Here is a 23412-nt window from a genome sequence, read left to right as displayed (position 1 = left end):
CTTGCACTCCCGCCGGCCTTGCAGGTCCACCGCCGGGCCCCTCATGCAGTGGAGCTGCAAGGCCGCCGGCGGCGGCTGGGACCGTTGGGGGCGGTGTGTGTGGCCTTATGACACACTTCCGGTGATGTCAGGGGGTGTGGCCTTATGATACACTACCGGTGATGTCAGGGGGTGTGGCATATGCTAATGAGTTATGCTAATGAGTTCCCCTAGCTCTTTTTCTACGAAACGACCCCTGACAAAAGGTCAGAGTGGGAGGGAGGGAGGGAGGGCAGGAAGACCGAGAGCTGGAGAAGTCTGGGAGGGCAGGAGGGGCCAGCGAGGCAACAGATTACTCTCTGGAGGCCTGCTGGCATTGAAGCCTAACCCTGTAGATGAGGGTGTAATAGGGAGAGACCCCCAGTCAAAGAACCGCCCAGTCCTGGGAGCGTGTGCAGAGTCTTGATATCGGCATGGAGAGCAGGTCAGAGGATAGGCAGACTGCCAGGCCGTTAATAAGGTATTTGAACCTGGGACTTTGTTATCTAGGAAACCAACATTAGACTAACCTATCCCCCTGTTATTGGACACTAACGCAATATCCAGGTGGAGGAGCAAGCAGCCCCCCAGCTCTGGGGCTTCTCAGTCGCTAGAGGAGGCCAGGGCAAAGCCCTGCGTTATGAACCACAAGCCCTGGCGTCTCCACATTTGAAGTTCTGTGTGTGGGTTGGGGAGAGGCCTTGGCTTACGTACACACCTTGAGCCCCTGATGTTCTGTGTTGGGCCATGACTGTGTCATTTGATTTAGCCCCGTTGGCTTGATTTATTTATAGCAAGACTATGGGCTTGTTTATCACTTTTTGAACCTTAGGACAGTGTCTCATTTATTTAACGTAGAACTTACTGGATTTGGAAGAGCAAGTTTCCCCCCCGCAACATTTCTTTCTCCTTTTGGGAACTTCTGAGCCCCTGCCTGCCAGAGTAGACCAGTATCCTGACTGCATGCTACTTCGTATAAAGTGTTATCAGGCTTGGCTTTCTCTGGCTTGTGCTCTTGGCCTTCTCTTCTGGCTCGTGCGTTACTGAAAAAGATGGTACATTGGGGTGCTTCTTTGTTTCTTTATGTACTTTTTTATATACTCGCTTCTTCCCCAGTGGGGGCCCAAAGTGGCTTACAACACCTTCTCCATGTTATCCTCACAACAACCCTGTGAGGTAGGTTAGGCTGAGTATAACTGACCCACAGTCACCTGGCCAGCTTCTATGGCAGAGTGGGGATCTGAACCTGGGTCTCTCAGATCCTAGCTCAGCACTCTAACCACTACACGACTCTGCGTTTCATAAGTACGCTAGCTTATTTGTGTATTTTAAGAGAGTATTTTCCAACCAGTGCATGCATTCTTCCACCAAGGCTTCTGGCCCTGCTTGTGATAAATGCATTTCTTCCTTGCATCAGCACTTTCTGAGTATGTACTTTCCCCCTTTGTTGTAGATGGTTAACATTTATGACTCCAGAAAGGAGCAACTTTGCATCGGTCCTTACTTCTGGGTGCCTTTTCCTCATACGGATTTCTGGCTAGAACAGAACGATGAGTACTTATTGCAGGTAATGGATGAGATGGCCGTAGAAAAGGGTGGTCTGCAGCTGTTGCCTTTTCATGACCTCCCAACCTTCCCTTTAACAGATATTACCCAAATTGCCTTATTATTTAAATTATTTAAACTTTGGGGAATTATGACTATTAAATTGTGTCAGCAAGCTGCCATGGTGTTCTGTGTTACTTGTATCTTTGTACAGTTGCGCACCCCCCCCCTTGCCTGTTCGCCACTATTTTATTCTGCTGTAATGCCTAAGCCAAACAACTGGAGGATGTATTGGGGGAGTTCGCTTCACTGCCAGCTTGTTGTTTTTAGAGCCTGGGAACTGCACCTGTGTTATGTCTGGAGATAGCCTGGTTCTCAGGGAATGAGCGCGAAACCGTTTTCGTTCACCCGCCAGCGGGAAGGTGACCCATTGGTTCTGTACCTGTTTCAAATCCCTTTATTATGCTTGTCCTAACCGTTTGTAGTTAGTTCTAACAAAGAACGTGTTTGAGTGTCTTTCCAATGCTTTGAAATAAATTTTGCTTTCCTTGAAAACGTGGATTTATTCTCGATGCTTGGGGATCCAACAAATTGCAATTGGCATATAGCGCAGGAACATAACCTTTGTATACCAGAGTCAGAATCCCCAGAGCCCACGAATAGATGAGGAGACCAGGTTGAATGAAATAATTGGTCTTTTACTTAAGATTTTAAAGCATCCAATAATCACTGCAAACACACACACAATACGGAGCTAGGAAATTAGAGTTGAAATCATAGAGATGTTTGCATTAGCAGGAAGTATCGTTGGGGGGTGATATGTTACCTGTCCAACGTGATGAGCAGATCTTGCAGCGAAAGAGTAACTAAAGGGGGGGTGTGTGGAGTGTGAGCCGGCCAGTGACACACGTGGAGCCAAAATGATCAGGAATGGACCCAAGAAGGTAGAGAAGAGAGTGAGCTCAGGGGGAGTTCACCTTAAATAGCCAAATTGTGTCCTGAGGCCATAGTCATGTGGTCACAGGTTCCCAGACAAAAAGAATAATATCTCAGGAAGGCTAAGACAAAAGAAATGACGGTTGGGCAACTTAGGGTTGATGGGCTTAATTGGAGTGACACCTTGCGGTAGGTGAGAGACAAGGGGAAGGAAAGGAGGATCCAATCATGTCCAAGATTCGGTGCTTTACATTAAGAGCCAATGCTTGACTTGATGCTTCTCTGGATGGGTGGCAGGAAGGCTTAATCCTTTTGTCTTTAGCTGGGCAGCAGCCTTTGTTGTAGGATGACTCATGAGAAAGAAGAATGTGTTACTTTTCAGGTGAAGCTAACATTCATGGGTGGGGGGAAAGATGCTGCATGATGGAGATGAGATGCCTTCGTGGCCTCTGTTTAGGAATGTCTGGGCTGCTGCTGTCTCTGTGTTCATGGAGGCCAGGGCTGTTGGTCTGCATCCCGGTGCTTGTGTGGCTACAGAGGGTGCAGGGGCACTTTCTTCTGTAGTCCTGGGTCCACATCTGGCTTGGCACGTGTTCATGGCACAAGGCTTCCCTTGGCCACAGTGTACAGTCCATAGTCCAGCATAGGGCACTTCACTGAGAACCACAGCTCTGTCCATTGCCCTGGCACGCACTCTTCACAGTCCAGCAAGGGCAGTGATATTAAAAGTCTTCATGGCAACACAGATGCCTTTTAATTTGCTTGCTACAGTGTACTAGGGCCCCGGTCACACGGAGCATTAGGCACGCTAGAGAGACGGAAGATAGGCGGATTTTCTGGGCGCGATCTCACCGCCACATCTGGGAAGCATAGAGCTCCCGTGGTGCACCCGAGGCTTCCCGCCGAAGATGCGGGGTAAAAAACTAGTACCTCGGAGGTACTAGTTTCCGGAAACCGCGGGGCAAGGGCGGGCATCTGATCGCGTTTCCGGTGGTAGTTCCGGCGCCCGCCCATGTCCCCTCGCAAAAAGGTTTTTCCCCCCCCAAGTCTCTACGGATGCACACAAGCACCCAATGGAGCATGAGCACATTTCAGTTTTAAAAACAAAACAACCCCGTTTGCCGCGCCGCTCCACTTCTTTGCCGCGTCTGTGATCGGCACCTCCCCCCTAACCACGGGAGCTCGACGGGACCTTAACCCGACGCCTGATCGCGCAGTTGCGCGTTAGTTTGCTCTGGGGCAAACAGCCACACACACACATACCCCGCATTTTCCTGCCCGTGTGGCCGAGGCCTAGATGTAGCTTTTAAACATTTCTAAATCACGGCCATACTGTCCTGCCTTTTAAGGCGACTCTCATCTTCTCTGATCGGCAGCGGCTTTCCAAGTCTTTCCCTGTCGCCTGATCCTTTTAACAGGGAATAGATCCGGAGCAGAGGCAAAGAGCCAAGGAGATCGGTGAATCATGTTTTCCCTGTTAGTGTACCCATGCAGAAAGGCATGGGCTCAATCTCCAACCTGGAGAACAGCTCTCAGTCAGAGTCAATAACACGAAGCTATATAGACACATGGTCTGACTCAAGAAAAGGCCTCCGTTTTAAATGGTTTTCTTTTCCTTTCCTTTTTGCAGAATCTTTCCACGTCACCTCAGGCTGAACCACCCCATTTCGTTCCCCACATCCGAGCAACACTGTTGTGTTTGAAAGAGCATCCGTTCCCCGATAAGACCCTGTTCCCCAGCAGGAAACCTTGGATCTATATAAAGAACAAAGATGGCCTATGGGAGAGGGCTTCTTCTGAGCAAACCTAACCTGCAGAGGAGAAGTGATGGATTACTAAACAACGAGCTCACAGTCAGAGACTCAGTTGGACTACAGAAATGTGTTGCAATATACATATGTGGCCTAAGAGGCATGATACAGAAAATAATGTATTATGCCTAATTTTCTACTGCGCAAGTAGACCACAATACGTGGTTTAATACTCGTTTGCACAGCAGGCTGTCTAGGCGCAGGCATCACAATCTGACAATACCTAGGTGGATCCAACAAAGATATTATTGCAGTAACATCATAGTGACCGGATTCACCCACCAGCTATTCTTGCAATAATGTAACAATGGATTTACCTAGACAGCATCATTCTGTTAAGACAGCAAGAAGAAGGGCTGCACCAATGAAGCCAGGAAACAAAACAGTGGTGCCGTGGAAATAAATTGTATTCACCCCATGTGCCCCAATGTGTTTTGCTCAGCGCTTTTTTTGGAGGGGGAGTCTATATAAACATTAAAATAAACAAAAGACACAAGATTTATTTCCCAATACTAAAAGACAAGTTAAAAGATTATACGTGTACAGAAAAAATATTTTATGTAAATATATTTATGAAAAATATGTACGAAGTGCATTGTGATGTCTTGCAAAACAATGTAAACATATAAGAGGACAAAAATAGAGGAGCAATAATCCATTGCAAACAGAAAAGTTATCAAAACTAACCTGCACCATTTAAAAACATTTTTTCTTTACACGTATAACCTTTTAACATGTCTTTTAGTATTGGGAAATATTGTTTTTGTGGAAAACACATTGGGGCACATAGAGTGGAAAAAATTTTTATTCCCACAGTAGCACTGTTTGTTTTTTCATCCCTTTCCATATAAGAGCACGATATCTGCATTTAAGATTGTATATGTTGCATTCCATGCTGCCCTGGTTTTCTCTGTTTTTATTCATCAGCAAAGTGTTTGACCTAAGAACAGGTGGGATTAAATTCAACTGTACCAGTAATGTTTGTTGTTGTTCAGTCGCACAGTCGAGTCCGACTCTTCGTGACCCCATGGACCAGGTCACGCCAGGCCTTCCGGTCTTCCGCCGTCCTCTGACGTTGGCTCAATTTCATGTTCGTTGCATCTATGACACTGTCTAACCATCTCATCCTTTGCCGTCCCCGTCTTCTTTGACCTTCAATCTTTCCCAGCATCAGGATCTTCTCCAGTGAGGGCTCCCTTCTCATTTGGTGGCCAAAGTATTTGAGCTTCAGTTTCCTTATCTGGCCTTCCAGGGAACAGTCAGGGTTGATTTCTTTTAGGACTGACTGATTTGATCTTCTTGCAGTCCAAGGGACTCTCAAGAGACTTCTACATTTGGTAATGTTACCAACCAATATTTAGAACTGTGCTTACAGAAGTAAAAAAATATTTTTTTTGAATGGGATAGTCTGTTTCCAGAATTTCTGCTCTTTTTAGTCTTTAAGTTTTTCAGTGTATGCCAGCCTGTCTCCACAGCTTTGGATGGCCTGTGGTTCAGCACTGGAGCTTTGCTTGCGGAAAGGCCTCTGAGGGCAAGTATGTGGTTGAGAGTAGCAGACTAATCTGGAGAACGGGGTTTGATTCCCTACTCTTCCTCCACATGAAGCCTCCTGGGTGACTTTGCTCCATCAACCTCACAGGGTGTCTGTTGTGGGGAGAGGAAGGGAAGGTCGACCGTAAGCTGCTTTGAGACTCCTTTGGGCATGTGGTGATTAGTCAGCCTTCCAAGGCTATTTGTTTCTTAAAAAGGGATCTGCTGAATCCCACTTGCACAAGCGAGCTGGGTGGTTCGTATGGGAAGGCTGACTAGAGTTGCTTTCCCCCAGACCCCAAACCCTGCATCATGTGTTTGTATATACATGCAGAGGTCATATCGCGGGGGATCGCAGTCCCCCCGGGTGAGGTACGGGGGGCGGGGCACATGACGAAGCCCCGCCCCCTGCTTCCGGCCGCCCCGCTTCTGGCCCTCATTCAGCCAGGAGGAGGCAGGAGAAGAGGGAGGGTAAGTTGCTTCCTCCCTGCCTCTCCCCACCCCTGCCTGCCTGGGGCCAGGGAGGGCCTTGGCGGGGCTTCCTTGCACTCCCGCCAGCCTTGCAGGTCCACCGCCGGGCCCCTCATGGGGCTCAGCAGTGGAGCTGCAAGGCCGCCGGCGGCGGCCGGGACCGTTGGGGGCGGGGTGTGTGGCCTTATGACACACTTCTGGTGATGTCAGGGGGTGTGGCATATGCTAATGAGTTATGCTAATGAGTTCCCCTAGCTCTTTTTCTACGAAACGACCCCTGTATACATGTGTGTGAGCGAAAGAGAGAGGGAGAGAAAGTACATTAATCGGTTATTTCAGAGTCAAAGGAGAACTGGGCAGGTAGAGAATAATCGGGTATCCCCCATGTATTCCCTGTGACTTTTTATCCCACATATAAAAAACCAGGAATCATTTCCAGTTGAGTCTCTGAATTCCTTACATCTGGAAAACAACTAAAGGGTAAGTAATGTTTTTTATGCTTCAGGGACCTATAGGAATTTCCAAAGCACATCAAAAAATCTAGACCAACCATCCTGTTTTACTGTCATTAGCCCTAGGCTGGTAGCCAGAGTCTAAGGATTCTTGCTCATGTTTCTGGCCATACCCAAACTGATATACCTGCAAGTAGAGAAGAGAATAAAACCCAGATGTTATTCAGGTGCTGCTTTTCTTGATTTCCTCCCGTGTCAAATGAAATAAAGTGCCTTACATCCCTTTTTTAACAAGTGGGTTGTAAGGAAATACTTAAACCTTAGCCTCAGTCCTGATGCAATTTATAGGTCATATAGTCCTTCATGTTGTTCTTTACGGATTGGTGCTTTCACGTGACGCTTCTACTCTACCCTTGAGCCCTCTGGAAGTACCTTTTCCTGTAGTCTTTTCCTGGCATGCCTTCTTTTCTGGGACTAACCAAGGAGGGACTTGAAAGATTCTCCTCTTCCTTTTCTTGTCCTGCAGAAACAATGCGGCTCGGGGGAGGCCCGGAGAGCCCCACCCCCAGGTCCCCCGAGCCTGCGCAGAAGCGTAGCCGCTTGGGGGAGGCCCGGAAAACCTCGCCCCCGGGCCCGCGCAGAAGCACTGTGGCCCGGGGGACACTCAGCCCTGTCGCCGGCTTCGCCAAACCCCACCGAAGCGGTAAGGGATTTGCGGGGGTGGGGGTGGCAGGGGCTTAATGGGGGGTGGTTGGAGACCCTTCTCTTCCTTCCTCTCTTTTCCTCCTTTCCTTCTCTCTTTCATTCCCTCCTTTCCTTCTCTCCTTTTCCTCCTTCCTTTCTCTCTTTCTTTCCTGCCTTCTTTTTTCCTCCTTTCCCTCCTTCTTCCCTTCTTTCTTTACCTCCTTCTTTCCTTCTTTCTTTCCCTCTTTCCTTCTCTCTTTGCATCCCCTCTTTCCTTCCTTCTTTCCTTCTCTTTACTCTCTCTCTTTCCTTTCCTCTTTCCTCCTTCTGTGGCCCAACTCTAGTGAGAAGGGGTTTAAAGTTTAAACCCCTTCTCTCTTTGCTCCCCCCCCCAGGCCAGCTGGGGAAAGGAAGATGTCAGGGGGCGGTGGCATATGCTAATAGCCGAGTAGCTCATTAGCATACCATATGCTAATGAGCTCCTGCAGCTCTTTTTCTACGAAAATACCCTTGTTTTAACCCATTAAGCGGCGTCTGATTCCTGAAGAATGAGCTTCTCCATCAGGGTCTTTGAAACTGGCCGCTGTTCTGCCTTGTATTACAAACAAAAAACGGGGGCAGGCTGCATCAGCATGTGGCTGCTGGCACCTGCCCAGCGCTCCCCCTGCTTGCTGGCTAGTTGACTTCCCCTACCCCCGTGCCCAAATCCAGTCAGGGTGGCATCCGGGAGGGTGGGCGAAGGGGCATGACACGCATGCCAACCTCGCCACCTACCTCTCCTCCTTCCTTCCATCTCAGGGGTCAAGAGGAAGGCGAAGGCACCCACAAGTCCGGGAAGAGCCAGCTCCCCATTTTTAGCAAGGGGGCTCCCGCGGCCAAGGCCCCCCCCCCATGAGACAGGGAGCTGCCTTCCATTTTCCTCCCTGTTGCTGGGCTGGCTGCTATGCTCCCAAGTGTCTTTCTGCTGCGGCAGAACGGCCCATCGGAATTTGCACCCAATCTGCACCCCCAAGGAGGATCAGTGGGTGAGCGGCAGCAGCCCAGCGCACCGCAGGGCTTCCCCCTCCCCTGACCAGACTGCTGTGCCTCGGCGAAGGGGCCGCACAGGAGTATTCAGCGACTGGCAAGGGGGCCTGGCTGGCAGCTGCAGCAGCACTGGGAGAGCTCTCTTGCCACTGCACCCACCAGAGAGGCGCCCAGGCTTGGAGGAAGACACGACTTCCATCCCCCGCCAACAAAACTTCTTTGCCCATCGGCCTGGCAGGTGAGACCAGACCCTCCCCCCCGGTGAGCGCTTTGGCACTGGCCCGGGGAGGCGGCGGGGGAGCTCTTCTGCCCTCTCACGGGCTGCAGCGCTCCGGCGCTGGCCCAGGGAGGCGGTGGGGGGGCCTCTTCTGCCCTACCACGGGCCGCAGCGCTTCGGCGCTGGCCTGGGGAAGCAGCAGGGGGCCACAGCGCGGGAAGCTGGGGGTAAGGCTTGCTGCCACCACCATTTGTTCCGGCGCCTGGGCTCCCGGAGTGGCGCTCCAGCTCGCCCAATCAGTGTGTGGGTAGTTAAAATCACCTATTACGACACAGTTACTTCGTATAGCCGCTATCTTTAATTCATTCATCATTTTATAATCCTCCTCTATCTTTTGATCTGGTGGGCGATAAACTCCCAGTGTTAAGCTTCTTTTTGGGCCCACCATTTTAAGCCATAGCAGTTCCACAAGTGAATCCAATTCTCTTACCCTCTCAATCTTACTGGCCTGTATACAGAGGCACCCCACCTCCAACCCTTCCCTCCCCCCATCCTTCCGATATAATTTATAACACATCCCACTGATTTTCCTCATCCCACCAAGTTTCTGAAGCATTCCAACTCCCTGATTTTACCTCGGGACACTTCTAGCATTTGTATATAAACACCTATAATTTCCCATATATGTTAAGCCTGCAACCTTCCTCTTCCTGCCTTGAGACCTTGCCAGGCAGTCCATATCATTAGCCACAGTCTCAATGGACAATTCTAATCCATGCATTGAGACTCCTGATCTGTGCCTGTCTCTTCGGCCCTGTGTGTGGAACAGGTAGCACTTCTGAGAAGGCTACCTTGGAGGTCCTGGCCTTGAGTTTCCTGCCTAGCAGCCTACATTTTTTCTCCAGGACCTCACAACTGCATTTCCCCACATTGTTGGTGCCAACATGTACTACGACCACTGGCTCCTCCTCAGCACTATCTACCAGCCTATCTAGAACACTCTTAATGTCCGCTACCTTTGTACCAGGCAGGCAAGTCACCATACGGTCAGTACACGAGTTTGCCACCCAGCTGTCTACCTGCCTAAGGATCGAATCACCAACTACCAAGAGTCCTCCCCCCCCTCGCCAAGGGATGGTTCCTTGGTGTGAAAGGATACCCGTTCACCAGCTGAAGAAGAGGTCCCTTCTGAGGGCACGTTCCCCTTTTCTGCAGCACGGTGCCCTATTTCCCCTCAACCCTCATGCTGCCTGACAGCGGCGAGGCTGCCAGATTCAGAGTGGGACATATCTAACAAGCCCCCGAGAGTCTTCTGCATGCGCCTAACTGCTTCTCCAGGTCAGCCACCTTGGCCTCAAGGGAGCAAACTCATTCCCTGAGAACCAGGAGCTCCTTGCATTGGGCACACACCCAAGACTTCTCTCCAGTGGGCAGACAGTCATACATATGACACTTCATGCAAAACACTGGATAGCCCCAAACCCCCTGGTGGCATTCTGGTTTCATAATTGCTTTTAAAATAATAATTATATATTATCCCCCTTTTAAAACCCTTTGTATTTATGTGGTTCTCCTTGTCAGTCCACTTACCTTACTGGGAACACCAGTCGACTAGGGCCTTGGCTTTCTTGCTCTTCCTGGGCTTCTTACAGAGTCCCTAGGCTAAGAGCCACAGGTGAAGAGCCCTTTGGCATGTGCCAGAGGCTCGTGCCTCAGGAGAGGTACCGCCTTAAATAGAAGCCTCACCCAGCAGAGGGTGGGGCCAGCAGCTATTCAATTTCACCCAGGAAATCCAATTTACAGTCAAACAATGCCCCTTTCTCACCCTATCTCAAGCAGCCAGGACTCTGCAACAACTCAAAACTCACCCACACACTCCGAAACACAGCCCCCCTATAGTACCCTCAGCTAAAGCAAATAAAAAAACACTCACCCCTCTAGCAGCTTGATCTTCCGCTCCTTCTCAGAGCTCAACTGAATCAGCTCTGCCTCTGGGGAGGTGCTGCCTTAAACAGAAGCCTCACCCAGCAGAGGGCAGGGCCAGCAGCTATTCAAATTCACCCAGGCATTCCAATTTACAGTCAAACAATGACCCTTTCTCACAGCATGTCAAGCAGCCAGGACTCCTCTGCAACAACTCAAAACTCACCCACACGCTCCCAAGCACAGCCCCCCCCACAGTACCCTCAGCTAAACCACCTCAGCTGAAAGCAAATAAAAAAAACACTCACCCCTCTAGCAGCTGTCTTCTGTTCCTTCTCAGACCTCAGCTGGATCAGCTCTGCCTCTGGCGAGGTGCTGCCTTAAACATAAGCCTCACCCAGCAGAGGGCGGGGCCAGCAGCTATTCAAATTCACCCAGGCAACCCAATTTACAGTTGAACAATGACCCTTTCTCACCCTGTCTCAAGCAGCCAGGACTCTGCAACAACACAAAACTCACCCACAGACGCCCACAGTCCCAGAATACTCCTGCTACTTCCAGGGGCTGTGGTTCCAATTTGTGGTCTCTCCTTGCAGTCCCAGAAAACTCCTATTATCCCCTGGGGCTGTCATTCCACTTTGGGGCCTGTCACTGCAGTTCTAGAACAGTCCTGCTGTCATTGCACTCTGGGTCCTGGCATTCCAGTCCCAAAACACATCTGCTACCCCCAGGTGGGTGAAAAGGACTCGTCTCTTGGACCCGATACATATGGTCGATTCTACAGCTAGAGATGGGGGGAAGCTGGATGAGGCCACGGGGCCTTAGCTGCTTGCAACAGGATCGAAGTCATTGGGAGGATGACCACTGTTGAAGTATCCATTTGAACAATATCAAAAACTGAAGCAGTGACTGTCGGGGGAGGTTGCAACATTGACAGAGTCAGCATGTTTGCCATCCATTTAATTTGAAGATACCTGAGCTGCCTCAAGAACAAAGCCCTATTTTGTCATGGTGGGAACGATTACAACTGGAATCAAGATACAGTAAAGATAAAAGGTATCTATGAAAAACCAACAGAGTTAGATAAAGTATGGATATGTACCGAGGAAAAACTGATAAAGAAACTTTATACCTTTTTATTGGATTATAATCTGCAAGATGAGGTGGTTAAACCATCTATGATTACCTGGGCACAAAATCTGGGACATAGTATAAATCTAGAACAATGGTCCAAGGTTTGGAAGACTAATATAAAATTTACCAGTTCGATTCCACTTAAGGAAAATATTTATAAAATGTTTTACAAGTGGCATATGTCACCAGTTAAAATAGCTAAATGTTAACAGAAAGCAACTAACATATGTTGGAAATGTAAGCAAAATGTAGTGACCTTTTTCACATGTGGTGGCTTTGTGATAAAGCAAAAAAATATTGGAGGAAGATACAATCAATAATACAAGAAATAATAAAGAAGTACCCCTTAAACCAGAGCTATTCTTACTAAATATTATCCCAGAGATGTACAACAAACCAGAAAAACACCAGATTATACATATAGTGACTGCAGTGAGGATTTTATTAGCCAAATGTTGTAAATTAGAAAAAATACCTTCAAGGGAAGAATTCATACAGAAATTATTAGATATATCTGAAATGGACAAATTAACAACCCTGTTAAAAGAAAAAGGTGAAGATACTTTTGAAGAATTGTGGTCGAGATTCTATGAGTGGTTGGGCTAAAGAAACAATTTGTTATGTAGACTCAAGGTGTTTTATTTGAACTGTAAACTATTGGGAGATTCTCTGTATTTTCAAGAGATCTGTCAAATATGTAATTTGTTGTGTACGTAGAAAACTCCTTAAATAAACAAGCAACCATTGTAATGATTTGGAGGTGTTGATATCTTGTTCTTTTTTTGCTTTAAAACATTTTATTTTATTAGAAAAGTACAGAATCTTAACAAAGCATATCAAAATCCGTTTGCATAATTATGGCTGACCACAAAGACACAACTGAAAACAGCCACCAAAGCATTTGGGAAGCATCTGCATTAAATACCTATTTCCAGCAGAAGTACTGGCTGAAACCATTTCAGTTGTAAAAACATTTAGATTTTACATTAACAACTTTATCCCCCACTTTTCTTTCAGTACCAGAGTTAATTCAAGTCACCACACCAAATAAACCACGCACGGAAGACATGAATTCGGTTTGCACTTTATCAATCAAACCTTATTAGGAGAAGCAACCATAAACTAATAATTTGGTTGGTATTTACAATATTGAACAACAATTTAAACAAGAACTAAAAACACAAAATGGGAAGTTAAAAGGCCAGTAAATGAACAATATTTCATTTATTTTGTGTTTTGTAGTTTGACAAAGGAGTGCGAGCGACTGATAGGTTTATTTAATATAATGAGACAATGGATCAATTTTACAAAAAATAAAATGAAAATAAAAGTACCAAGTGCAACAGATCATTGAGCCAACAAAAGGCTAAAAAAAAAAAAAGAGGAATATCAGCAAAGTATCACCTGGAGACCTGCTGGAATTATCACTTGCAGGTTTCCTTCCAAAAAAGATGATGCCGTGTGTCTAAGTCTCACTGCCTTAGCAATACAAACAGCAGCTGTGACTAGTGCAGGAAACAACAGTGAGGGGGGAAGAGGAAAAAAAAACAAGTAGAGAAGAACTATTTCCACTAAAATTTGTGCAAATTCTCCAGTAAAACACAAGGAACAGTAGTTATTACTGGACACACTGTGGCACTATTCACATTTTTTTTAAATGCACTGTGAAATTCCGCTGCTCTGCATAAAGTCCTTTGCTTCTGTACAAAGTCTCAGGGGACGGGGGGGGCTAGATCCTTATCTGAGACTCTCTTGTTCCTCTGATTTAGTGCCAGTGTTTCCCAGAGACTGAACCATTTCCCCTGTGGAGTCTTCAGCTGATTCCTCTGTCAGATGCACACCCCCTTCGGGCAACTCGGGGTCCCCCTGTCCTGCAAAGGAAGTGCCCAGCTGCGGCTCTCCTCTGGCCAAGTCATCAGTGTGGCTGACAGAACTAGTCTCACTCAATCCGTCAGAGCCCTTCATGGACCTTTTAAACCGTTTTTGGCCTGAAATGAAAGGGTTTGTAGGGTTAGACGACACACACATGGCAAACCTCTTTGTATTTAGCGGTCTGACGTTAGGATCTTTTGAGTGGTTGTTTTTTTTTAATTATTAAAAAAAAATTACTATAAAAAACCACAATACAAAATGGCGACTCTTTGTCAACGATTACACAGTGAATAGAAGCATAAAAAGTCAATATATATAAAAAAAGGGTCTCACTTAGGAAATCTAGACTAACCAAATACCAGTAACTTGTATTTGGCTTTAGATATAGTTTCCCAATCAAAGGTATCAATGTCTATTTTATCTAAGATAGGGTACCAGATATTTAGAGGGTTGGAAAAGTCACTCTCATTTTGGTTATTGGAGTGATAAATTGAGAAATTGTCCAGCATGAATAGATCCCATTTATACCACCACTGAGTTATATTTGGCACCTTAGTATCTTTCCAATACTTTGCAATTAGAATTTTAGCCGCTGTGGAAAGAATACTGAATAATTTTTTAACTTTTTCAGGAGGACCGTCACAGGGCCACAAACCGAGGAGAAGAACAGCCGGCGATCTTTTGAGTGTTTTAAAAAGTAGTCTTGTGTGTCTACTGCCCAAAATGGCTTTCAACAATCATTCAAAAAGCAAGAGATTTCATACTGATGATTTGTGTCCAGTTGCCACAGTTAATATTAGGGCACAATATTAGGGCAAAAAAGCATTTTGACATGACGGTATCCTAAGTGCTAAAGGCCTACCGAGACCAGCGAAACACGTCTTGTTAGTAACCTTTCTAAAACAGGATGGATGAGGAAGACTTACCAGGCAACCTCTGCTTTGTTTGTGCAGATGTGGGAGTTGGAGGCGGGGTGACCCCAGTACCCTGCACTTTGGATACATAAGTGGGCTCTGTTGATGCAAGAGAACCTGCCAAAGAAAGAGAGCATGCCATCAACTCCAGGTACCCTGCCACAACTAAAAACCTGCTATTGTGGGCTAGGGCTTCCTTCTGCCTGCAGAAATGAATAAGGGAAAAAGTGATTAAGAGAAAACGTAAAGGACAAAAGCCAGGGGATCTTGGGCAAGAGCAGTATTTTAGTTCCCTTATTTTTCAACAATCAACATATCTAATTCTCAACATGGCTCCATCTGTGGATACCAAAATCCCAAGACTGGGACCATGAACAGAAAAGACAGATGTTTCAACAAACCTGAGAATAACCGCGGGGGTTTGCAGAAAAATCCAAAAGGAATTATAAAAAAGGATTGTTTCCCAATAATGGAAATATTTATTTATTTATTTATTTTGGATTTATATCCAGCCCTTCCAAACAGCTCAGGGCGGCTAACATACGGCTAGTGCCAGGTTAAATTGGTAAAATACAATAAAACAGCGTTAAACATCCACAATAAAATCCCATAGACAATATTTAAGGTGCTCCCAATTCGACGGCCAGCTTTATTAAGAAGCGAGGACTCCAGCAATTATGTTCTACCTGCTTCCGCCAGGCAACGCATACCCCCTATAGTAGGGGTAAATGGTGGAACAGTACCACGGTGGTGGAATAGTGGTGGCGGCGGCTCCTACTCGAAAGCCTGGTGGAAGAGCTCCGTCTTGCAGGCCCTGCGGAACAGCACAAGGTCCCGCAGGGCCCGGATTTTCCCCGGGAGCTCGTTCCACCAGGTAGGAGCCACCACCGAAAACGCCCTGGCCCTAGTAGGGGCAAACTTAACGTCTCAGGGGCTTGGAACTTCCAGGAGATGGAGACTCCCTGATCGTAGTGCTCTTGAGGGAACATAAGGGGAGAGGCGGTCCCTTAGGTAAGCCGGACCCCGGCCATTCAGGGCTTTAAAGGTAAGAACCAGCACCAAACCGGCCTCTGAAACAAATTAGAAACGTTAGAAACAAATGTCCTCTGAGAGGCTATTGTGGGGGTTACTAGACAACCAAAACAACAATGCCAGCCTTCAAGCTTTGGTTTTAGTTAGTAAAAGGCAGAAGGACCCTTTTCTGGGCTGTTTTGGCCTTCCAATCCACCCTTGCTCTTCTCTCCCCTGCCCTGGAGACAGGACTCATTGGGAAGGTGCCTTGCTACCACACAACGTGCTTGACTCATCAAGGCCCAGTGGTTACCATCTGGTGTCTCACTACTATTTCACAGCAGCCACTGCACAAGAGCCAGTATGTGTAGTGGTTAGTGTGTCAGACCAAGGTTTGCATCTTCATTCTGCCATGAATTGACGTCACTCACTGTCAGTGTAACCTATATCACAGGGCTGTTGTGGAGATAAAATGGAGGAGAGGATAACTACATAAGTTACTTTGAAGCCTTCCCATTGGGGAAAGGTGAAGTATAAATTAATTAAATAAAGCTGAAGTCTAGAGGGACAAGGAAAGTTGGTGGGTGGGAAGGAGAAAGGAGACTGGGGAAAAGGCAGAGGATATTAGGGCTGCCAGGAGGAGATAAACAGAAAATAATGTAGGAATCAGATAACATGGAAATGAGGTGAACTCTGCAAGTCCTTATGGGTTCCTTGCTTGTATATTGCACCAAGACTGTGAATATATAAAAAATATTTCTTCCAGTTTAATGACTGAATGTAAGACATATGTTTGTGTTGTGTTGGTAAGGGAAGAAATCAAGAAAAACCTGTTTGCAGCAGCTGAATAACATCTCGGCTGATTTCGTTTTTTCCTCTATCTTCAGGTGTGGCCTAGTTTAATGTACCAGAATCTGAAGGTTTGGCCCTTAGTCTCTCTCTGGCTACCAGCCTAAGGATGGCCAGTGCAGCAAATGAGGTCCTGTCTATAGGATCTGTATGATCTGTTTTGCCTTGCTTGAGTTATGGTCAATATTTGGTTTGCTTTGGAAATTTCTGTAAGGTGTTCTGGGTCCGCTTTGAGCAAAAAAGCATAAAAGTGCAATAAAAATTAGATGTCTTTTAATGTAGTTTTCCCAATACCAGGAATTCAAAGACTGAATTGGAAATGATGACCCCATTTTTCATATATGGGACTCAGCCTTGTGGGGAATACAAAACACCCTATTCATCTCCCATTTGCCTTTTCTCCTGTGACTCTAAAATAATTTATAAACACACTTTAACCCTCGACCTCCCCCAGCCTTCTTAATCATCACATAAAGGTAAAGGTTCCCTTGCTCGAAAGCCAGTCGAGTCCGACTCTAGGGTTGCGGTGCTCATCTCCGTTTCAAAGCCGAAGAGCCAGCCCTGTCCGAAGACGTTTCCGTGGTCATGTGGCTGGCATGACTAGACACCAAGGCGCACGGAACGCTGTTCCCTTCCCACTGAAGTGGTCCCTATTTATCTACTTGCAATTTCTTGCTTTCGAACTGCTGGGTTGGTGGCAGGAGCTGGAACTAGAGACGGGAGCTCACTCCATCATGCGGCACCCCGGGTCTCGAACTGATGAACTACTGACCTTCCACAGCCTGCAGTTCAGCGTCTTAACCACTTGAGCCACCACAGCTCATCACATACTCTGGTGTTAATGGATGTAGGGTGCTGCCAAATAATATAGGAACACAAGATGCAAGGAGGAAAGCAACTCTAGTTAGCCTTCCCATACTAAACACATGGCTTGCTGGTTCTAGTGAGATACAGCAGATCCCTCTTTAAGAAACAAACAGCCAGGTAAGTCTTTTTGGCACAGCCTTGGGAGACTGTCTAACCACCACTTGCCCTGAGGGACAAATGAGGGATTAACCTGTTGATGATTCTTTCAATGGGAGACCCAAGAGAGTGAACAGAGGCCTTTCTACAAGTGAAGTAAATGATTCAGTGCTGTCGCTGTCCAGTGCTGTGGAAAGACGCTTGCATGCACATGGGATGCAGTAAAAAATAAATAAATCTAAGGACCAGGAAGATTAGAGAATTTGGGAACAAACTGTTTCCCCTCCCCTGTATTTTATTCTCTAAACATATGTCTATCCTCCAACGCCACTGCACCTGAACATGGTAGTGCTTTGAAATATTCATTGGTAATATTACTGGTGCAGTTTAATTCCAACTGGAGCTGCGGTGGCTCAAGTGGTTAAGATGCTGAACTGCAGGCTGTGGAAGGTCAGTAGTTCAGCAGTTCGAGACCTGCGTGCCGCATGACGGAGTGAGCTCCCGCCTCTAGTTCCAGCTCCTGCCAACCTAGCAGTTCGAAAGCAAGAAATTGCAAGTAGATAAATAGGGACCACTTCAGTGGGAAGGGAACAGCGTTCCGTGCGCCTTGGTGTCTAGTCATGCCAGCCACATGACCACGGAAACGTCTTCGGACAGGGCTGGCTCTTCGGCTTTGAAACGGAGATGAGCACCGTAACCCTAGAGTCGGATTTGACTGGCTTTCGAGCAAGGGAACCTTTACCTTTACCTTAATTCCAACTCACCTGCTGTTAGGTCAAATGTTCTTCCCTTTGGTGAAGCATGAAATGGAGAAAACCAGTTCAGCACAGAACCCACAACTGGAATCTGCCGGAGCAGCCCCTGTGAAAACAAGTGGATGGGGGGGGGGGACACCCTCATTCTCTAGCACCAGCACAGTTTGTGTTTCGAGACAATGAGTCTTAAAAAAATAAACATACTTTGTAGACATAAGAATATGTTTTGGGCTGAAAGACAAGCACTGCATAAAATATCCAATTATAGTAGCAGTGAGGAAAGATATGAAAATACCACCTTGTATCAATTTAAAAGTTGCGGCACGATCTTTGCTAGTTGTGAATTAACACCACAGGTGAAAACCAAGAAGAGTTACCCAAACATAGGGATGCATCTGGTCCAATGTCTGGGGCTGACATTTTAAGGATCTCAGGCCTGTTTTTTCACCATTTAATGGGTTTTCCACAGACAACGGGAGGGAGGGGAGGGAGACAGCTCTTTCATGCAGCTGGGATCACATGTGAGAGGAAGCTGTCTGTCTGTCCAATTGAGATCATTATCTCATAGCCCATAGCTTTCTGACCATGTGCAAAGAGGGAAGAAAGCAGGCTTGGCTGCAGCTTGACTGCACATCAGAGCAAAGGTGCTGCTGGGGGTGTACCTCTGGCTGGTCTAGTCTGCCTGTGCCTTGGATTACTTCAGTTACCTGCCAGAAAAAAAACCTTCTTGTTTTGTGCTAGGTTTTGTTCTATGTTTCGTTTAAAGGCTCGTGATGTTTGATTGGGGTCTCCTGTTTTATTTTGTTTTTTGAAATTTTAACAGGATTTCTGGTTGGGGGGGGGGCTTACTAGGCTGTTGCTGTTTTAAAAAGCTTAAACTTCCAAAACAATTAAGTCCACACCAAAGCCTGATACAGCAAGCCTGCTTCTTGTAATTCCCTTGATCCAAAATGCTTCAGGGGAAGATGGCTGCCTTTCTGTCAACAGGACGTGCAGACACTGTTTCCAACAGTCCATGCACTGGTGCAGTGGCTGCATCAAGTCCCTGGAACTTCCCAACCAAGAAGAACATATCTGTGTTGCTGACCATGTGTTACCTATGTATCAAGTGCAGCCCTACCAAGGCCCCAGTCACATGGGCCAGATATCGCGCAGGGGGGGTCAACTTGCTGTTCTTCTATTACCTAGCCCTGGTCTTTGAGACTGATTGATCTGGTCTTCCTGAAGGTCAACTTGCTGCTTTTCTATTACCTAGCCCTGGTCTTTGAGACTGAGTGATCTGGTCTTCCTGAAGGTCAACTTGCTGTTCTTCTATTACCTAGCCCTGGTCTTTGAGACTGATTGATCTGGTCTTCCTGAAGGTCAACTTGCTGCTTTTCTATTACCTAGCCCTGGTCTTTGAGACTGAGTGATCTGGTCTTCCTGAAGGTCAACTTGCTGTTCTTCTATTACCTAGCCCTGGTCTTTGAGACTGATTGATCTGGTCTTCCTGAAGGTCAACTTGCTGCTTTTCTATTACCTAGCCCTGGTCTTTGAGACTGAGTGATCTGGTCTTCCTGAAGGTCAACTTGCTGTTCTTCTATTACCTAGCCCTGGTCTTTGAGACTGATTGATCTGGTCTTCCTGAAGGTCAACTTGCTGCTTTTCTATTACCTAGCCCTGGTCTTTGAGACTGAGTGATCTGGTCTTCCTGAAGGTCAACTTGCTGTTCTTCTATTACCTAGCCCTGGTCTTTGAGACTGATTGATCTGGTCTTCCTGAAGGTCAACTTGCTGCTTTTCTATTACCTAGCCCTGGTCTTTGAGACTGAGTGATCTGGTCTTCCTGAAGGTCAACTTGCTGTTCTTCTATTACCTAGCCCTGGTCTTTGAGACTGATTGATCTGGTCTTCCTGAAGGTCAACTTGCTGCTTTTCTATTACCTAGCCCTGGTCTTTGAGACTGAGTGATCTGGTCTTCCTGAAGGTCAACTTGCTGTTCTTCTATTACCTAGCCCTGGTCTTTGAGACTGAGTGATCTGGTCTTCCTGAAGGTCAACTTGCTGTTCTTCTATTACCTAGCCCTGGTCTTTGAGACTGAGTGATCTGGTCTTCCTGAAGGTCAACTTGCTGTTCTTCTATTACCTAGCCCTGGTCTTTGAGACTGAGCAATTGGTCTTCTTGAAGGTCAACTTGCTGTTCTTCTATTACCTAGCCCTGGTCTTTGAGACTGAGCAATTGGTCTTCTTGAAGGTCAACTTGCTGTTCTTCTATTACCTAGCCCTGGTCTTTGAGACTGAGCAATTGGTCTTCTTGAAGGTCAACTTGCTGTTCTTCTATTACCTAGCCCTGGTCTTTGAGACTGAGCAATTGGTCTTCTTGAAGGTCAACTTGCTGTTCTTCTATTACCTAGCCCTGGTCTTTGAGACTGAGCAATTGGTCTTCTTGAAGGTCAACTTGCTGTTCTTCTATTACCTAGCCCTGGTCTTTGAGACTGAGCAATTGGTCTTCTTGAAGGTCAACTTGCTGTTCTTCTATTACCTAGCCCTGGTCTTTGAGACTGAGCGATCTTGTGCTTGTGCCTTCAACTTCCCATTCTGAGGGAAGACACTGCAAGGATGACTTGCATAGCCCTGCCTGTGGAGACAGTCAGGGGTGTAACCCAGTTTGGGATACCTGCTCGCACTGATGAAGGAGCTGTTAAAACAGTTCTTGAGTAGAGGGAAAGGAATGGGAGTGCAGTACATGGCGGAGATCAAACGGTTTAACACTATGGCTTGGATTCTATAAACACTGCACAGAAGGGATCAATCCTGTCCCACTGAATGCCCCCCATACCAAACCTCCTGTCTGTAGCCTTCCATGTTGCATCACTTAACCTTCAGAAGCAACTTTTTAAAGGGGGTTGGGGGGGGTTCCCACTGGAAAGGAGAGGTGGCAGACAATGCTCCCTCTAAGCTGTAGAGTCTTGTGAGCAAAAATTCTACTTTGTGAGCTTATCGGCATTAAGGTTTTGAGCGAGCGATTTGGCTACTGCATACATTAGTCTGCTCTGGAGCCCTCCTTCCTGAGCGGAGACAAAAATGTGTGAGCCGGAGGCTAAAAAACTGTGAGCTAGCTCACACTAACTCAGCTTAGAGGGAACACTGGTGGCAGATCAATCTGCAGGATCCAAGCCACTGTTGAATCAGTGAAAACTATTGGCTCCAAGGTATTCAGAGGGCACGTTCAATGTGATATATCGTTGCAATTTACGGTTAATAGACAAAAGTCATCGTGCACCTTTCGATACGGACATATTTACATAATGCTACAAGGAAACGGCTTTATCCCAAAGGCACTTACCTCTTCCAGGAGTCTTTCCTCATTTGCTTTTTGCAGCTGAACCTGAGCTTCCTGGATGCCTTTGCACACGATTTCTGTCATGTTTTCCAACAGCTGATTAGAAAGAGGATGGTATGGGGTGTTAGTGCTTTGCCTGTTTGTTTTTTAATTCCGGCCTAGGAGAACCAGCTCAGGTCTGCCTTGATTAAAACAATCTAAATAACACTACAGAACTGCTTTCTGATAACATTTCAATAAACATCTGGAAGTTGGTTGTACTGAGTGAGACTGCTTCCCTCCCTCACTTGCTGTTGTCTACTTTGACAAGCAGCAGCTTTCCGTGATCTTGTATGGTGGAAGGGGTTCCTGCCTGGGACTCTATTTGCTGCATCAAGCCAGGCATGTTCTGCAGGAATGGCATGCGCTGCAGTATTCGTTCTGAAAACGTACATGCCACCACTCCAGAGACCTGTGCTTGACATCTGGGCCTCCTGTACCTTGAGAGAGACCATGAAATTTTAGTGTGGTGTCACTTAATCTTTGACAGTGTCTACATATTTCCTCTTCAACAAAACTACATGAAGCCAGCCCCTCCCCACCACATATAGTAACTTATAGAGTTGTGTGAGTGAGATATAGCCAGACTAAGTACCATCCAAGCCCCTTTCACAAGAAGAAGAAGAAGAAGAAGAGGAGGAGGAGGAGGAGGAGGAGATGGAGGAGGAGATTGGATTTATACCCTGCCCTTCACTACCCGAAGGAGTCTCAGAGCGACTTAGAAACTCCTTTCCTTCCCCTCCCCACAATAGACACCCTGTGAGGTAGGTGGGGCTGAGAGAACTCTGACAGAAACTGCTCTTTTTCAAGAACAGCTCTAATCAGAGCTACGGCTTGCCCAAGGTCATCCAGCCAGGTGCAAGTGGAGGAGTGGGGAATCAAACCCGGTTCTCCCAGATTAGAACCCGCGCACTTAACCACTACACCAAACTGGCTCTCACAAGATAAAGGGTGGTCTTAGTGTAAAAGATAAATATAAAACTTAAACATAAAACTTACAAATAAGGTGGGAGAAAGGGGAAGTTAGGGGAAAACTGGAAAATTAAGAGGAAGAAAGGGAGGGAAAAGGAAGGAAGGAAGGAGGCTTTTAGCCAAAATCTCAACTTATCTTTTGAACTCAAAGATCGTCATTCCAGCTTTATTTCTGTCTCTTCACACACGCTCACTTGTTCACTCACTGTTCACTCTCTAACAAGTCAAGCAATTTTCCTCTGCTCTTCACAGCCTACTCACTACTATACCTCCATAACTTTACACATATGACTCTAATCTTCAGTAAGTCTGATAAAAATACAAAATAAACTAGCTAGGTAGCTAATCTCTCTTATATATAATTGCTGAATGGTAGTGGCTTCTGGCCTATGGGGTGGTGAGATTGCATGCGCTCCCTCAGCCATTGGCCTGCCAGCTGCCAGTCAAGACTACTGGCATGCCATTGGCCAGGTGTGCTCCTCTTTCCCACCCACTCCCGTCAGGCACTGTTCTCTGTCAGAAGCTCTGTGTCTCCCGACGAACACAGTTCTCTAGCTTAGCTCCTGAGTGTGGGACAAAGGTTTCCCTCAGTGGCTGTTGTGAGGACTCATAGGGTTGCAAGTTCCAGGTAAGGAAGCCAGAGTTTGGGGAGGGGAGAGGGGAGGCCTCAGCTGAATAGAATGCCATAGAAACCACTGGCCAAAGCATTCTAACTTCTCCCTCAGTGGCTCGTTAGGCAACCAAACTTGGTTCTGCTAGTAAAGAGACAAAGGAACAAAACCCTTTCTACAGCTCTGTGAAAAACACATTAGGCCCAGTCCTGAGTATGGTTGCCAGCTCCAGGCTTGGAAATTCCTGTTGAGTCCCCCCCCCAAAAAAACGCTGCCCTCCACAGGACCCACCCCCCAAATCTCCAGGTATTTCCCTACTCAGAGCTGGGAAGCCTACTTTCCCCTCAGTGCCTGCTGCTG

The 23412-nt window shown here is 46.8% G+C and overlaps 2 protein-coding genes across 2 annotated transcripts in view; one reads left to right on the top strand and one right to left on the bottom strand.

Moving 5' to 3' along the window:
- Window positions 1-5092, top strand: part of LOC107107580 (protein N-terminal asparagine amidohydrolase-like) — a gene marked incomplete at its 5' end in the record, with an annotated part of 17082 nt that extends 11990 nt beyond the window's left edge. The window contains 2 exons of the mRNA XM_015407888.1: window positions 1472-1585; window positions 4130-5092. Of these exons, the coding sequence (XP_015263374.1) occupies window positions 1472-1585; window positions 4130-4309 (294 nt within the window). The remainder of the gene's footprint in view (window positions 1-1471; window positions 1586-4129) is intronic.
- A 7179-nt stretch (window positions 5093-12271) lies between these two features.
- PDXDC1 (pyridoxal-dependent decarboxylase domain containing 1) overlaps window positions 12272-23412 on the bottom strand; it is a gene marked incomplete at its 5' end in the record, with an annotated part of 64684 nt that continues 53543 nt past the window's right edge. The window contains 4 exons of the mRNA XM_015407887.1: window positions 12272-13735; window positions 14546-14650; window positions 18121-18217; window positions 21434-21526. Coding sequence (XP_015263373.1) covers window positions 13485-13735; window positions 14546-14650; window positions 18121-18217; window positions 21434-21526 — 546 coding nt within the window. The remainder of the gene's footprint in view (window positions 13736-14545; window positions 14651-18120; window positions 18218-21433; window positions 21527-23412) is intronic.

This window comes from Gekko japonicus, unplaced genomic scaffold, assembly GCF_001447785.1.
Source record: "Gekko japonicus isolate JY-2015 unplaced genomic scaffold, Gekko_japonicus_V1.1 scaffold4410, whole genome shotgun sequence".
Taxonomy (NCBI): domain Eukaryota; kingdom Metazoa; phylum Chordata; class Lepidosauria; order Squamata; family Gekkonidae; genus Gekko; species Gekko japonicus.
This window is presented reverse-complemented; position numbering and strand designations above follow the sequence as displayed.